The sequence below is a fragment of the Brachionichthys hirsutus genome, chromosome 12 (genome assembly GCF_040956055.1).
Source record: "Brachionichthys hirsutus isolate HB-005 chromosome 12, CSIRO-AGI_Bhir_v1, whole genome shotgun sequence".
Taxonomy (NCBI): Eukaryota; Metazoa; Chordata; class Actinopteri; order Lophiiformes; family Brachionichthyidae; genus Brachionichthys; species Brachionichthys hirsutus.
In genome coordinates this window covers 3571406-3588411 of record NC_090908.1, presented here as the reverse complement: position 1 = coordinate 3588411, position 17006 = coordinate 3571406, and the positions used below count along the sequence as shown (strand labels likewise).

The following is a 17006-nucleotide window of genomic DNA, read 5'->3' as shown; positions in this document are numbered from 1 at the left end:
TGTTTGCTGCATCTTTTGCTCTGCTGACCTGCTTTTTTTTTTGTGCCGCTTTTCTTCTGAGGTAGATTTGGGATTAAGGGATTTAGGTTGACAGTGACAAGGCTTTAGGCCGTGGTGGAAATTACACAATGACATTTATTTTACTACTACATGACATGTCTGATGCTCTTATACTTCACGTTTTCATTTATGCTCCAAATCTGCGATGTACTATATTTCTGGCAGGTCTAATTAGCAGTCACTGAGGAGAGAAAGATTATATTTACAAACATCAAATGGAGTACAACTGTAATACTTAGATATGTGTAGTATAAATTAAAGTTTTATTAGCCCCACGTTGACTAGATTTAATTATAAGGTACTTTTTACACTTTTGTGTATCAGTAATAACACTCACAGTCATCATTCACTTACATTTTTGTATGTTTAAGCGTGCTAAATTCCCCTTGTTGCATTTAAGCACTGCCTTTAGTTACAGTTAAAGCATAAGAATTCTCTTTACCATACTGGTCTGAGGGCAGGGAGGTTTGGTACCAGCATAAAAAAAGAGAGAAACCAGAGATGAGCCAAGAAAAGGTGGAAGCAGGAGAGAACAAAGACGGAGAAACTAATCCAGCAGGTTCTGCCTTCCGTGTTTGCATTCTCTCCATTCTTGTCAAGCAGCAGTTTTTTGTTTTTGTTTTGGTCTTTAAATTGCTGTTATGGCAAAATGTGCCCAAGGTCATGTCTTCATGGATAAGAAGTATCGGCCACTCCTCTTTCTTCTCCTGACCAACCACTCCCTCCAGTTAGTCGCGTTCACGAGCCTGAGGCCATGCGAGTCATTGTGAATTCTTCAGATGTGTTTTTGCGTGAACTCCAGACAGGTGGATTTCATTCTGTTGATGGTCACACAGTGGAAAAACATGTTTCTCATTCAGTCCAGAAGTGTTTACCGGAGCTCAGATTGCAGACTTGGCGCTACCACCGGTGCAAACGCTGTATTAAGTGCTAACAGTGGGCTGTTTCTGGGTGGAAGTCCGTACCAGCAGCTTTCAGAGTTAGGGGGAAATCCGATTTCCAGGCCACCGTCACTGCTGGAAACTGGCTGGTGCAACAGTTTGGTCTAAAGTGTAACATGAAAAATGTGTCTGCGCTGTTGCTTGGTCTACTCTAAAGTTACCCCGAGGAGGAATAACCAGGCCAGTAATGTGTCCGCAAAGAGAGAGCTCAAGGACATTTTCAGTCCCTGTTTCACTGTAATTGTATTACAATTGGACTGCTGCAACGAGGGTATATTTTTTGGGGAATACTCATTAATTTGGCAGCAATTATTTCACGTTGTTACTGCTAAAAAAAAAAAAAGATATTTATTTGAATATGTGTTTGAAAGAAGCTAAAATGCCATAAAGTCATAAGTTAAAGCGGTCCCTGATATTAAGCTATTTAGCTTTACAGTCCTTAAATTTCATAAAATGTATGTTAATGATGCAGTTATGGTTTTCTTTTTTATATATATAATTAATTCAGCAGAATTCCTCACCACTTGTTGAGATCACAGAGGCTTTGTCATTGGTCAACCATTGCGACGTCCCGCCTCCAAAAAAAAAAAAAAAAAAAAACCCGTATACGGCCATCTGATTGGCTTTCCTGGAAGCCGAAGCGGTGGGCTGATGGCTTGGCTGATGAATATTCATACGAACCGGTCCGCTCGGTCGGAGCTCGCCCGGGACGCGCCTCACAAGAGCGGAATGTCGGAATGTCGGGAACCGGCATGACGAAGTTTTCCACCGGAAGACGAATGTTGTTGCGATTTACTGCTGAGCAGAGAACCTGCAGCTGCTGTGCGTAAATACATGGGACACGGGGTGCGCGTGCGTGCGTGCGTGTGTACGCGCGTGCATCCTGAACTGCCGCTTTGAGCCGCTCCTCTCTTTACGAGCCGAACCCTTTCGGCGCGCCTCCGTGCTATGTCGGGTCATTTGGCTCTGGTTACAATAAAGCGGCGGAACTCGTCGAACCGGCCGCGCCGCCGCCCATAAAGCCCGAGAGCAGCCAATGATCCGCGTCGCAGCGTCTCCAGGAAGCGCGCACGCGTATTTATTCCGATCAGTCCGGAAGCCAGGTGGGACACTCGCCGGGGAGACGCAGACAGGTCGCAACACTTTGGACCTTTGACTTCTGATACCAGGAGGAGGAAGATGATGATGATGATGATGATGCAGCTCGAGCAGTCCCCCAACCAGAAGAACTCTCTCTTCAACGCCATGAACGGTTTCCTCGGCGCGGTCAACAACATGGAGCAGACCATCATGGTGCCGAGCCTGCTGCGGGACGTCCCGCTGCAGGAGGACGGGGACATGCGCGCGCTGAAGTCTGACGGGGACGAGGGGGACATGTTCGGCTACTACCAGCTGCTCAAGTCCATCCGCAGGGACATCGAGTGGGGCGTCCGGTGCGCGGCGCCCGACGAGCGGCGGGGGGAGGGCATGAAGGTCGCCCGGTCCAACTCGTCCGGGTCCGCTTGCTCCTTCTCGTCCTTCTCCTCCGAAGAGGAGGAAGAGGAGGAGGAGGAGGAGGACCTGCAGAAGCTGTTCCAGTACCACCTGACGGGGCTGCAGGGAGTTCTGTCCAAGCTCACGCAGCAGGCCAACGTCCTCACCGTGCGCTACAAAAAGGAGATCGGCATCGGCGGATGGGGCCAGTGACGTCAGACCCCGCCTTGGAGGATGGGGCCAGTGACGTCAGACCCCGCAGACACCGCGTGTTGACTGAGCTCATTTCCTTTTCGATAGGCCTGTTTATTGCGCGCGTAATTTCCCGGCAAACGCTTGGAAGACGTGCGTAAAGGGCAGCTTCCTCCTCTCTTGTGTCTGCCACGCGGTCCAAACCGTGGATGTGTCGATCCTGAAGAATGTGTGTACTTGTTTAGTACAGGCCACGCCTTCAACTATATGAAGCACAGATGAAACGTATTGAATCCTTATTTAATGTCTAATTTATTACGTCACGCTGTATGTTCGGGGGGGGTGGGGGGTGGGGGGGGGGGGGCAAAGGATCTCAGCTTCCCTTGCGATGCTCATGATGTCGGGTGAATCTGAGGTGTCTCTGAGGCGCGCTCCCGCGGAAGGAGGCAGACGCGGAGTGTCTCGCCTGTGATCTCCCGGTGGCCCACGCACGCGCGTGGTCGCTGACCCAGGACCAGCTGGCGATGCGGCTACATAGACAACAATGAGGATTTGCGCGAGACGCGCTCTCGCCGTTGTCCATTCACGTCGTGATCTGAGAGGTTGTTCTGTCAAAAGAAGAAGCGTTTGATGTTCTTCAGCACCTCCTGCATCAATTTGTTTTTTTATTGTAATATTTGCTTCGAAAATAAACTTTCACATACCGGTACATGTTTTCTTTGTTTGGTTTGCGTCGTTGTTTCACGAGTGCAGATTTCTCATAATAAAACAACATTACGGGAAAAGATGGCACAAAAACGGACTGGGTGCCGCCCGGATGACCAGAATGTTTTTGATCGAATTCTTGATTTATACGTTTTGTGTGGTGTAAAACGTTTTTGGATTAACTTTTATGGCTCAACGGCTAAGAAAAATACAAATGATATTTTTTTCGTCAGCTAATATTTGTCATCAGAATCAAATTCAGACATAATTTAGTTTGGCCTTTGCTGAAATTAATTTAAGATGTGAGTAATAATTTTAATTTTTACATTTTCTATCTCCGTACATTTGTCACACCAAGCTGTAACTTTTTGACTACACACACTTTAAAAAGTAATAGAGAGTCAGCCCAGCCACTTCCTCACTCGTCAATATAGGGATACCTTAAAAAAAAAAGTTAACTGCACCCAAAATGTCCAAATATTTTTGTGGATACTTCATTTGTTTCTTTATCTATTATGTTTGAAATAAAACTTTATTGAACAGGCACAGCACACAGCAGTAATCTATTACCACCGAAGGTAAAATAACAATCAGATTAGTCAGAAACAGGATTAAGAATATGATTCATATTACCTGCAGCTTGAAGAATGGAGCCGAACCCGCAGCTGCCATTGGGCAAGAGTCGCCAGTTTATCGCAGGTATAAGTACACCAATATTTATTCTGCTTAATAAATACTGTATTTCTATGTGTGGAGCTTTCATTGACATTCATCACGTTTTCAGTCAACGCTCACAAAGACCACTCGTCACTATTAACGCGGGAATGTTCCTCTGCTTTCAGAGAAAACACCGATTTGGTCAGAAGGTGAGGCCTTGCAGAGGAACCGAGAGTCCTCAAAAGAGGCACTCCTCAAAAATACTTCCTTTTCTGTGATTCATAAGCGCAGCATCCACTCCTGCCAACATGTAGGACATGCCATTCTGCATTTTACTGTCGCCCAGGTTTCTGTCACGCCAAAGCCTAATCACAATAGCGCTGTTCTCATCTCATGCATGGCTTCATTCTTAAAATACTTCTGGTAGGACTTTCAACGGAAACAAGACCGCAAGGGCTTTTTTGAAATGCTCCTCTTAGACAGGATGTTTGACTTTATTTGTACTGTAATACATGCTACTGTGTGACTGTACTTGTACTCTAACATTCTATCTAATAAATATATTCATCATCATCATCATCGTGTGGGCTGATAAAATTAACAATGTACTTCTCCTTTTAGGACTTTTTTTTTGCTTCTGTAAAGTAGTAAAATGAAGGTATAGTTGGAAATACAAGAATTGTGTGTGTTTTTATTTTATTGAACTGTTGACTTCCTGGTGTCAGTGGGGGAAGAAGTACTATAGAAAACAAATTGCAGAACAAAGTATAAAAATACAAGTAAAGTGAAAAGTATGTAATTCATAGATAGATATATATAATGACCCAAATAGGGTGTACAGTGCAGTGCCATGATTATTCCGGATTCAATGTAACGTGTCAAATAAGTGCAACGAGGCAATACAATATTCCCCCCTGCAGAATATATGTGCAGACCTATAAAGTACTCCTTTAAAGTATAAATAGCAGTACAATGCACAGTGGGCGTTTTATGTATTTAATCACAATACCAAAGTTTAATATGACGCTTAGATTGTTTTCCAATCCTTTAAGTGCTCAGTATTCCAGTTTAATGATTCCAGACGGAACGGAACGCTCACAGCGCGCTGCTCCTTTTTGTCCCTTCCTACGCACCGTACGCAGAGGAAAGCTATTGCGCAACAAAAGCGATTTGAGATGAAAATCACCTCAAATCGTTGCGACTCTAAATGGACGCCGAAACTCCGAACCCAGCTCGCAGTAATTATTCACGATGCGTGTTTTCTAACGCAGATTCAGCAGACTATCAATGCGTGAGTAGCTTTACGTCACTGTCAACGCAGTTTTAGCTCTTTAGCTAATTTGGCTAGTTAGCCGCACACCGTTTCCCTGTTTAAAGGCTTTGAAGCCTCCGCTGGTTGCAGATGATTATTGTCTGATTGTTTACTGATCGATCGACTGATAGGCTGGTGAATGGAGACCTGATGCTGACCTGCAGCGGTACTTTAGCTAGTGACGTGCTAAGCTAGCTTCTCGTTTGCACGTTGTAAATAATGAAAACAGCCACATCAGGCTTTATTGTTGCTTATGCGACAATAGCTTGAGGTTAAAATCACTCTAAAGCTACCGGTGGTCTCAAGGTGCACGAATCCTAAACCTTGGTTCTGTTCTAAGCTTGCAGTTTGCTGTGTACTTTACAGGATACAGATATTCTCTTTAAATGATTAGAGGTTGAGTGAAGGAGGACAAAAGATCAACTGAACTTACTCAGAATGAACAAGACGAAGAAATACGTTTACATTTTCTTACGTTTCCCATTTTGAAGCGTTATTATATTTTACTTATTTATTATTTATGCTTATAACAAAAGTGCAGGGCTGTCCCTTTAATCCATCCCATTGTGGCATCGGTTCCCTATCAAGTAAAAATCAAAGGGGACACAAATGTGGATGTTTGTATGTGATTGACTGAGTCTAATGTCCGATAGCAGCTGATAAATCAACATTCTTAGACTATAAACTGTAGTTAATGAACACTAATGTAGTGGGAATAGCTTTAGTACGAGTTATTATGTTAAAGCGACCCCCCCCCCCCACACACACACACACGTAACCCTTGTTGAACGTAACTTGCAGATGGCAATAACGTTGTGTTCCTCGGGAAGCGGCACCAGATCTCTACCCAGTGGGGGGGAACGTTCAGCTCCTCTAGGCGGCGCTGCTGAGATGAAATCGCAGCTCAATGACGGCTGATGAAATGAATAACCAGCGACGTGCGTTTCCCCGTTTGTCCGGTCCGGTCCAGCTGTCTAGCAATCCGTACCGACTGTGTGAAGGCGATGCTATTGGGGTTTTTTTAAATATTGTATAATTAGATTTTAGGGTCTTTACGTATCGGGGGGGGGGGGGGGGACTTTTCCTCCCTGACCACAGAGGCTCAGCTGTTCATTCCAGAACTTATTACCTTCTGCAGGTCCTTCGGTGCTGCAAACCTATTTTTCACCCCCCCCCCCCCAGATCTCTGCGGCCGATGAGCAACGTTGCTGTTCATCTGTCTTTAACCGGCCTAAGTTCTCCCACTCCGCTCCGCTCCTCGTTGGCGTGCAGCTCTTATTGCACTGACGTTCGATTGGTCCATTTCTAAGTATACTTTTGGCAAACGCAGCAGCCAAATGGGGCGGCCCGGCGGCGCAGTAAGCGCCGTTGCCTCGCAGCAGGGGGGTCGCGGGTTCGAATCCGTGTCTGCGTGTCTCTCCGGGTTCTCCGTTCTTCCTTCGCACCACCAAAGACGGGCAGCTTTAGGCGGATCGGTGACGCTAAATTGCGACACCAGTTTGAGTTTGGGTCACAAACCGGGATTCATATTTCTGGCCCAGTTGACGCTTTGGATGTTCAAGGTTCCATCTGGTACTATTTCCGTCGAGTTGATTTAATGTCAGCTCCCGGTTCCTGTTCAAAGGGTCACGACCTGGCGGCGCTTTGGAACGGCCGGTCCTCGACTCCTCGGCCTACGGACACGCTGCCCCAGCCGATTCCCCGATCCTCCGCCCCATCCGTGTGAGACAGTGCACGTGTATCATATCGGGGGAGAGGTCCTCCACGGGGGTGGCATTAGAGTGGCCGGGCCATCGAGGTGATCGGTCTGATTAATAGGAGGAAAGACTTCAAATGAACACGCGGTTCAAAATGGCTGAGTGTGAGCCGAACCCCGGTGGATCCTGAAGTAGCAGGAGAAGCTCCGGGTTTTGTCTGGTCATTGGAACAGTCACAGTCTGCTGACCCCACACACACACACACACACACACACACACACACACACACACACATTTTAAGACTAATGCTCCCATGAGCAAAGCCAATTTCCCGCCAGACATTTCACATTTAATGAGAACTCATGCGTGAGAATTTGCTGTTTTTCTTTATCAAAAATAACTCGAATAATATTCCCTAAATATCGAACTAAAGGCCTAATGTGATTTTAGGAATGTTGGTTTCAGAAATGTAATGTAGTTACTTCCTTATTTATTTTCTTAAACCAGAGGAATAATTAAGAACATAATTGGTTGCTTTTAAATGTAATTAAAACAATGGTGAATGGGCCTCAAAGAAAATGCGCTTATTAGTGTCCCTGATTTGAATCTAACAATCTTGTTTTACGGCAGAAATAAATCAAACTGGAGCCAGTTTAAGTGATATAAGCAGCATTTGCTGTTTTTCTGGCCGTTCCTGCAGAGGTCATGTTAAGCACAAGATCATTATAATTTCATACGTATAAAAAAGCCAGACTGTATTAGGAGACTCATTGAATTGTGTTGTTCTGTGCGAAAGGCTGCGACTGTCGCTCACTGTAGCTTCATTCCTTTGTTCTTTCCCTCTGTTGTTTCTCTCAGATCAGGTTCACCTTGAACATTGCGTTGCACAAAAAAAAAGTGTATCGGGTTCTTAGCCCTTCTAACACGCGTGCCCCTCTGCGTTTCATTTCACTCGGCTGTCACTAAACAGCCGTCTGCGCTTTATTGCGCGGGTCAGACACGTGCGGAGGTGACATTCATAAACACCCGAGACGTCTCGGGCGTGCGTCCTTCGCCGGCGTGAAAAGCTCTGACGCTCAATCTGGCTAAAAACACTTCCTGCACACGTGCGCGAAAGATGGGCTTAAACAATTTCCCAGCATACAGTCTGATTATAATGCTGCCAGATTATAATTTCTCATGCACATTTCTTGAAGTTTGCATTGTGCTTTTTTTCCTTTAGTGATCGTGTTTCTGATTTGCAGGTGGTGATTGTAACAGTGAAACGAGCCACGGGAACCTTTTCCTTAGTAGGATGGTAAATATTTCCACAGATTATTTCTCACTCGAGAAATTCTTTGTCTCAAATCCTTCATGTTTATTCCACAGCAACTATTTTAAAGGGGACATATTATGGGGGGGGGGGAATCACTTTTCCCGTGTTTCTACACTGATATTTTGGTTGTTTTGGGTAATTACCAACCCAAAAACTGCAAAAATAATCCATCCAGTTAATCCTGCATAATCAAGTATTGAAACATGTCTGGCAGCACTCGTCCCCGTTGTGACGTCACATCGGGGGGGGGGGGCACGTTCACAAGATGTGTGTGTGTGTGTGTGCACTCTCTCCGTGTGTGTTCTGCACGTTCTCGCTGTGGCTCGTGCAGGAGTCGAAGAAGAAGAACAAAGCGGATAAAGTTTATTTTTGGTGGTAATGTTCCGGCAAAAATTGGCATAAATGCTCTAAAAAAAAAAAAGTCACCTCACCGGTTACCATGGTAGCGTGACTGTTATGAATTTAGTTTCGTTTTGGCTATTATCTTGAGGGAGACACTGAAATATGTTCCATTGTGAATTGCGTATGTTAGTTTTTCTAAATTTGGACACAGTATCGGAGCAGAGGTGTTATAAAGGATAAAGGTGGAGCTATGGGCGTGTGTCGGCGCTTTCGTCGCGGCCGTGCCCAAATGTTTTGTTAAATGAAGAGTCTGTGGTTTAAAGTGTCGTCAGATGAGGCACACCCCGTCTGTCAGACATTGAGGTAGCTCAAGCAAAAAAAAAAGAAACGCAGCGGAATGAACTGCTCAGAATGTTTGGTGTTCTTGTTTTATCTCTTGTAAACCTGTAGGCGACGGTTATAAGAAGATAACAAATCGCTAAACAGCGGAAATAAGCAAGCTTGAGTACCGGTAATCAAGGAAAAACATCAGTCAGAATTTGCGTCTCTGACTGTTTGTAATCTGCAGGTTGGTTTTACCGTGAAATCCGGACTTTAACCAGCCAAGCATAGCTAAATAGCTGGTGTGTGTTTGAGATGGAACAAAAATCAACTGAAGGAAATAGGAAGGGGGGCAAATACATCTTCACAGCACTGTCTCGGGATCGCCACGATGCGTTCGGGGGCAGCAGGACAGTCGACCACCATGAACTCAGACGGCTCGGTAAAGGGTTCCCCTTGCGGTCGGTGACGAACTTCCTTTCTTCTGCCTCCTCAGTGTTTTCATGCTGCTCGTGATCTGGCTGCTCCGCAGGTATCACTCCTTGGCTCAGGTAAGTGTTTGAGCGTTTGGCCGCTCTGATTTCCAGCCGGCACGTTTGCTTCGGCGCCATCAGGAATGTGTTCAATTAGTCGTGGCAAATCTTGACATAATTGGCCGTAATTAAAATGCGGCGATTAATCCGTTCTTTCGCTAAATGACGAATGGCCATTCTGCGACAATGAATGCCGTCTCACGCCCCCCCCCCCCTCTCCAGATGATTAGGTTTGCTTTGTGCTAAAGCTGTGGCTACACACTGCGTAATATTAATTAGATGTTCCCGTTCCTCCGACGCTGCCGTGTCTCCTTTCATCCCGCCGGAGCGCTCTGTCTGCGAGCGTTCGGCACGCGTGACGTTCTTCAGGCCGGTCTGGCGCCGCCGGCGCGTTTGGCAGCACGTCCCACGCGCTTGCCTCCTGATTTGAAGTAAACGACCTCTCCACGTGGAGCCGCCCGATAGATCTCGTTACCTCTGGACGGGAGCTCACCTCCTCCCGCTCTTCATCCTCCTCCTCACCTGCTCCCCCCCCCTCACTTCCATCCATTTCTAAAGGTTATCCACCAGTCAATATTCTTTAGTGCTTTGTGGACCTCCTGCATCCTTTTTCTGTCGCCTCCTCTTCCTCCGAAGCCTTGGCAGGGTCATTGCCAGACACAAATTGATTAAGGGTGCGTGTGTGTGTGTGTGTGTGTGTGTGTGTGTGCGTGCGTGTGTGTGTGTGTGTGTGCGTGTGTGTGTGTACCGCAGCTACACTTTACAGCCGCCTCTAGACGGACAGCCGCCGTGCATCACAGCTGCTCTCCTCATGCATGCATTATCAGGCCTTCAGTGTGTATCTGATGCATTATGGGGACTCTCTGCTCTGTGATATTTTCCCCGTGTGGTCGCCGGGGACGTCGCGCGCCACGCTGTCCGCCGCATCACAGATCAGTCGGCGTTGATTTCGCCCTGCTCTCTCTCTGAACGCGCGGCCGTCTTGATGGAGAATCCTTCTTCTCTCGTTCTCGCTGTGCAGAAGATGATCCTCTGCCTGACTGTCGCCGCCTTCTTTGACAGCGTGGCGTACGTCATGGTGGGTTCGTCCTTTATTTTCTCTCCTCATGTGGGTTTTGTGGGTGGAATGCTTCGCTGTGATGTTCGCCCTTCCTTTCCTTTCCCCTCCCCAGGGCGATTCCCATCCGGAGGGATTGCTTTGTGACTTCCAGGCTTGGTGGCTAACTTATTTCGGTAAGACAAAAATCTTAATTACTCACCCGCACACGTCTTAGAACAAACACGCGTTGTCTCGTAAACGTATTTAAACCGCGATGATGTCGTTTTAGCGCTGATTTCAGGGTTCTTCGCTTTCCTCCTGTCATTTGAAAGGGTTTTGCGTGTAGCCGGCGATCGTCTTGTATTTAATTTAATTTGTAATTTAATTTTATTCGGTTTGTGCGTTCAGCCGGTGCGCCCCTTCCTCGGGTTTCCCGTCCGGCTGTGCAGAGTGTGCTTAGCAACGGTTAAACTTCAACTTCACACGGCCGCACCAGGGATCGCTCGCCCACGGCAACGATGACGCAATGCCCGGGAGTCGAGGCCCGAATGAGGAGAGGATTCTCCTCCAATCGCACTGCAGGACTCCTCGACGCCTAGAGGTCACTTTTGGACGTGGGAAGATTTCTTTGTTCTCGGAAACGGACGAGGCCGTATTGATTTTAGATTAAAATCATGGTTCTATTTGCATTGCTGCGGTTTGCCTGCAATTACTGCTCATTTAGCATATAATTAGCGTAAGGATTCTTAGTTAGCTAATAGGGCAGCTCACCAGGCTTGTTTTATTGCTTTGCACGCACACACACACACACACACACACACACACGCACGCACAGGGTAATGGGCAGTGAGTTAATGCTGCAAGGGTTGGTTCCTGTCTCCACAGTTTATCACGAGGATCCTCCTGCCGAGGACGAACCGCCGTACATAAACGCCAGCCGGATGAGCACTCTGTCCCGCCGCGAAACGTCGGGTCTAAGGGGAGCTGCGTAGCGCCGCTCCGCTTTTAAGTTCAACCAATAAAATTTGATGAAATGGAGGGAGATGGCAGCGGGGGCATCGTCAGGGCAGGTGGCGGAGCCGCGCCGGGAGTTGTCACAAAGGCGAATGTCGGTCGCTGGTTATGCAAGACGCGTTTCCCGTCGTGCTTCCGGTGATTTATCGCGATAATGACACGGACGGCCAGCCTCCGCGTTCTTTTTTTTTTTTTTTTCGCCTGCTCTCTATTCCGTAAGGTGACTTTAGTCTGGGAGGAGTGTGCACGTTGTGTCTCTGTGGGTGGGTGCGTGCGTCGGTGATCTATCACCGACGGCCATCACTGCCCGTCAACGGGAATACAGGCAAAAGGAGAAGCGATGAAATGAGGGCAGGAATAAGGAAGAGGGCTTTTTGCATTCTCCTCCTCTTCTTGGTAACATGCACTGAACCCCCCCCCCCCCCCCGACTTCGCCTTCCTCTCCTATTCTTCCTTTCTTTTTGTCTTCTCCGTCTCCTTAGACTTGCTCCTGCCCACTTTGTTCCCTCGCTCCACTCGCCTCCTGCTCTTTTCTCCCTCCCTCTCCCTCGCCCCTGTCTTATCTCCCTCTGCTTTTCGCAGTTCATCATTATCTCTCTCTGCGCCCCCCCCCCCTTCATCCATCACCCTAAGCCACAGGTTTTCCTCATATTACTGCAGAATATGCTCTCATTTATCAAAAAGTGGAACACACACACACACACGTGTACGCTCTCTCTCTTGTGTGTGTGTGTGGGCACACATCTAGCAGGTGGGGGGGGGGGTGTGTTCTAATTTGACCTTGTTTTTTCTGCGTGTCTCTGCAGACTGGAGTGCGCTGGCTTGGGTGTGCCTCATCACCCTTAACCTCTACCTCAACCTGGTCAGAGAAATGAGCACCGACAGATTTGAGATGTGAGTAAGGATCTCGGCGCTGCGGCTAACATTCGTTTGCCATTATCGATCGGGTGATCCTCCATCCGTATGTAATAGATATGTAATAGATATGTAATAGCGATCTCCCCGCGAGATGATGGAGAGAATGCAGTGGAAATTTCGTTCTGCCGTGTCGAGGTACTAAAACGTGAACACCGAATAATTGCTTTCTTAATTGTCTTTATTGTTTGCGTTTGAAGCCACATTTCAAAGACTGACGTGATAATTGTTGTCGCTTCCTGCTATCGCTCTGCTGTGATGGAGGGAGCGCTCCATTCACTTCTGCACTCAAACCTTTGGACCAAAACCATTTTTATTATCGTTTAAATCTGTATTAAAAAATAGTCCGAGGTCATTTTACCTCCTGAAAGTCGCCGGGACACGCCTCTCAGAAAAGTACGAGTCCCAACGGGGACACAATGAGTCCCGTGTCCTCATTTACGTATTACAACATTAGCATCTAATTTAACTACGTCTTTCAAATACCATTTTTTGTTCACAAAATAAGACGTTTCTCTCGCACCAGATTCACGTGGAAAGTCTCGCGTGCACAAAACCTCGCCGGTCGGAGATCTCGCTATCGCCAGAGCGAGATCATAACAATCGCCATTTCCGGTTTGAGGAGGGACGCTCATTGACGTGAGACACTGTGCGTCCCCGTCAGAGGCGCTCATTGACGTGAGACACTGTGCGTCCCCGTTAGGGACGCTCATTGACGTGAGACACTGTGCGTCCCCGTCAGAGACGGTCATTGACGTGAGACACTGTGCGTCCCCGTCAGAGACGGTCATTGACGTGAGACACTGTGCGTCCCCGTCAGAGACGGTCATTGACGTGAGACACTGTGCGTCCCCGTCAGGGACGCTCATTGACGTGAGACACTGTGCGTCCCCGTCAGAGACGGTCATTGACGTGAGACACTGTGCGTCCCCGTCAGAGACGGTCATTGACGTGAGACACTGTGCGTCCCCGTCAGGGACGCTCATTGACGTGAGACACTGTGCGTCCCCATCAGAGACGCTCATTGACGTGAGACACTGTGCGTCCCCGTCAGGGACGCTCATTGACGTGAGACACTGTGCGTCCCCGTCAGAGACGCTCATTGACGTGAGACACTGTGCGTCCCCGTCAGGGACGCTCATTGACGTGAGACACTGTGCGTCCCCGTCAGAGACGCAGGCAGACGAGGACACTGAATAGCACATCCTCATATTGAGCAGGCTGGAAGCAGAGCGTGTGTCTGGAAGCTAAACGCCATTAAAATACTTGCCGGATGAATTTCCAATGATTCACTTATTGATTAATAGGTCGATTGTGTCATCTGTCAGACGACTGTGAGCGGCTCGTCTTCCGTCTCTCTGTCCGCCCCCCCGGCTCGGTTGTCTTCCAGATGTGCGTCTCCTGATCTCCTTCCCGGTGTGTTTCCGTGTGCGTATCTGCGTGCGTTTGGTCTGTCAGAGAATGTGTCTCTCCGCAGAGCATTGACAGCGCCCCCCCCCGCCACCCCCTCCGGTTTTCCGTTCCAGCCAGCCGACGCTCTAATTGAAAAGGGAGCGAGTGTCAGCCGCTAAGTGTGTGTGTGTGTGCGTGCGTGAGCGCCCGTCTTCACGCTTTGCGGCTCTCTGTTTCTCTCGCTCAAACTCCCATGAGCGCTCGCCGCCGCACGAACGCCGCTTTGCTTGCGTGTGAGATATATTCTCTTCGTTTTCCACACCGAGCGCGGAGCTTTGTGGCACAAACGCGCGTTCTGAACGGGAAACGTGCGCCGCCCCCGCGCGGGAGCGTTAGCGGCAAGCCGATTGTTCACCGTTGTGTCCTGCAGGTGTGCTGAGGTGTGCGCGCCCCTCTGCAAATAAGGGCATGGGCGGATAAAAGTGTACCCCCCCCCCCCCAACCCCCCCACCTTACCCCTGGACAGGGCCAAAGATTGTGTTTCTTTACGTCCTCGCCTCTCGCATGCCTCTCCTGGCCGTGGAGCTGCAGGTGGGACGTGGGACACGCGGGGACAAACGGCTTAGAGGTCAGTGGGTGACGGGACGCTGGGGGGGGGGGGGGTTGTCATGTATTGATTGTGCATAGATGATCTGTGTGTGTTTGATCAGGCAAGTATGTGGCTTCACACACATGCACAATTAATGTTCTCTCTCTCTCTCTCTCTCTCTCTCTCTCTCTCTCTCTCTCTCTCACACACACACACACGGTGCAGTGCGATGGTTTATAAATGAACAAATGGCTTTTTGGGGAGACGGAAACCGGAGGCTGGATGATCTAAGAGGGATTGAAGCGGATGCAAGAGGGCGGAGCGTGCGTTGGTGTGCGCACGGCGCGCACGTGTTTGTGTGTGTTTGAAGGACAGGCTCAGGCAAATGGGTGAGAGGGTGAGAAATGAGATTGAGCCTTGAAAGAGACTTCTATAGGGTGTGTGTGTGTGTGTGTGCGTGCGTGCAGGTGTGTGTGTGTCCGTCTGGGTGTGTGCGTGCAGGTGCGTGTGAAGAGGATTGCGTGTAGCAGTCCTGCTGTGCCTCATTAAGCCCGTGGTGCGTGCGGCTCCGGACGGCGCCGTTTCCCTCTCAAAGTGCTGCGAGTGTGTGTGTGTGTGTGTGTGTGTGTGTGTGTGTGTGGGGGGGGGGGGGGGTTAGCGAGCTCTCAACATTGATTTCCTGGAAAGCCCCTTCTGCACCAATCATCACGCCGTGGACTGGTAGATGTGAAATCAGTATTTGTCATCCCACCACCACGCAAGCTCTCGCTCTCTTTCTCTCTCTCTCTCCTACCCACCCACTGTTTCGTTCTCCTTAAACCAGACATCCCTCTTTCTTTCCTCCTCTGACACATGTCTTCCGATGTCCGTCACTGGAGGAAGAGATGGGAGGTACAGTGCGCCTCTGTGAAATTGGAGTGTGTGTGTGTGCGTGCGCGTGCACAACTGGCGAGGGATTGAGTGTGTGTCAGCCGTGTCGCCACCGCTCGATTGACCGCACTTGGAATGAGTCAGGGCAGGACTTCCACTCAATTGACCGAGCGCCTCGGTACGCTCTATAAAGTATTGACGCCCACACGGATGCCTGGAACACGGGCGCACGTGCCTCTCGCACACACACACACACACCTAATCTTACTATAACCTTTGCTTAAACCATTTGTTTTTGTTGGGGGGGGTGGGGCCTAACACAAGTCATGCGTATCCCACACAGATCATTAAAAGCAAAAAATAAACCTTTCCAGCATTTCTAATCGGTTCCTTCGTGTTCGGTGGGATTCTGTCGAGCGACAATCTGCGTTGCGTCTGTGATTCTGATGCGGACGTCACAGACAGCAAGGGCGGCTCTGGTTTGTGTCACCGTCAGTAGTTGGCCGACTGGCTGGAGAGTCGTTTGTCTGTGCCTGGAAAGTGGCCCCAATATGACAGTCAACAAACGGATGCACAGAAGAATACACGGATGGATTTTTGCTCTCTCTGGGGTGACGCTCCCCGGTCTCGGCTCGCATGATGGAATAAATGTCTGCTTTTTTACCAGGTTGTACCATCTGATGGCGTGGGGGGTGCCTCTGGTCATGGCCTCTTTGGCGCTGCTAAAGGGTTACTACGGTCCCGCGGGAGCCTGGTGGTGAGTCTTTTTAGCTTTTATTTCCAGTCCGGCCGGCACATTTCCTTTTATGGCCCGGACGCGTTTCGTTCCTTTGTCAGATTTTGTGTGGTCAGGATTGGCAATTATCGGTACATCTTTGAATATTTAAACGCCACCTCGGGCTTTCCAGTTACGTGGTGAATAGGGAAGGCATTATTTGTTTGGGGGGGAGTTAAAGGGGTGAGGGAAGGGGGGGGGGAGAGTCCGGAGGAAGCGGTGGAATGAGAATTGGGACGGAGCCTTAATCTCGGCGCGCTGCCCCCTCTTTCCACTCCGGGCTTATTAATAGCTGCAGCTGCACAGCGTTTCCCCTCAGCAGCCACACAAGTCTCTCTTCCGCTCTCCCTTTCCTTTGTAACTCCCTCTCCCTCTCTCTCTCTCTCTCTCCACCCAGCTGGATCACAGACGATCACGTAGCCTGGAGATTTGGGATGTAAGTAGACCCTTTCAGCGCCGACATCAAAGCTTCCCCCACAGGGGGAGATGGTGAGATGAGGAGGAGGAGGAGGAGGAGTGAGGAGCAGGGCTGTCTCTGTGGGGAAATGTGAAGGGTTACATGTCAGGGGAGCCTGCAGGGTTGGGGTTTTTTTTTTTCTCCCCCCCTGATGGTGAATGGCCAAGATGTTTGTGTGCACGTGAGGGCGCGCGTGCACGTGTGCGCGTGTACGAGCACACTTGGATGCGTCTGCCTCTGCCGTGTCAGATTTAGGGGAGTTGCTACACTGTGTGTTTAAGCGTTTAGGGGCTATGACGGATTATGGCTGTCGACTGCTTTCTGCATCCGGCCCCTGAAGTCTGCGAGGACTCTGCCAGGCTCCGGCGCAGACGCTCAGCCGTGCGCGCACGCACAACACTTTGCTC

General features: G+C 49.0%; 2 protein-coding genes across 3 annotated transcripts; both read left to right on the top strand.

The window, feature by feature from the left end:
* Window positions 1–189: 189 nt before the first annotated feature.
* Window positions 190–3000, top strand: mid1ip1a (MID1 interacting protein 1a). Of its 2 annotated transcripts, XM_068746263.1 has the most exons (2): window positions 190–207; window positions 2214–3000. In XM_068746263.1, exons 1-2 carry the CDS (start codon window positions 190–192, stop codon window positions 2685–2687), a joined length of 492 nt encoding a protein of 163 aa, XP_068602364.1. In that variant the 3' UTR covers window positions 2688–3000. The 2 variants fall into 2 exon arrangements, with proteins under 2 accessions (XP_068602364.1, XP_068602362.1); XM_068746261.1 differs by lacking the exon at window positions 190–207 and having other exon boundaries at window positions 2131–3000.
* Window positions 3001–5235: 2235 nt separating this feature from the next.
* si:dkey-100n23.5 lies at window positions 5236–16582 on the top strand. Its single transcript, XM_068746483.1, has 8 exons — window positions 5236–5319; window positions 8282–8334; window positions 9512–9566; window positions 10570–10626; window positions 10721–10781; window positions 12408–12495; window positions 16035–16124; window positions 16540–16582. The coding sequence occupies exons 1-8, from the start codon at window positions 5236–5238 to the stop codon at window positions 16580–16582; spliced, it is 531 nt and encodes a 176-aa protein (XP_068602584.1).
* Window positions 16583–17006: the final 424 nt, after the last annotated feature.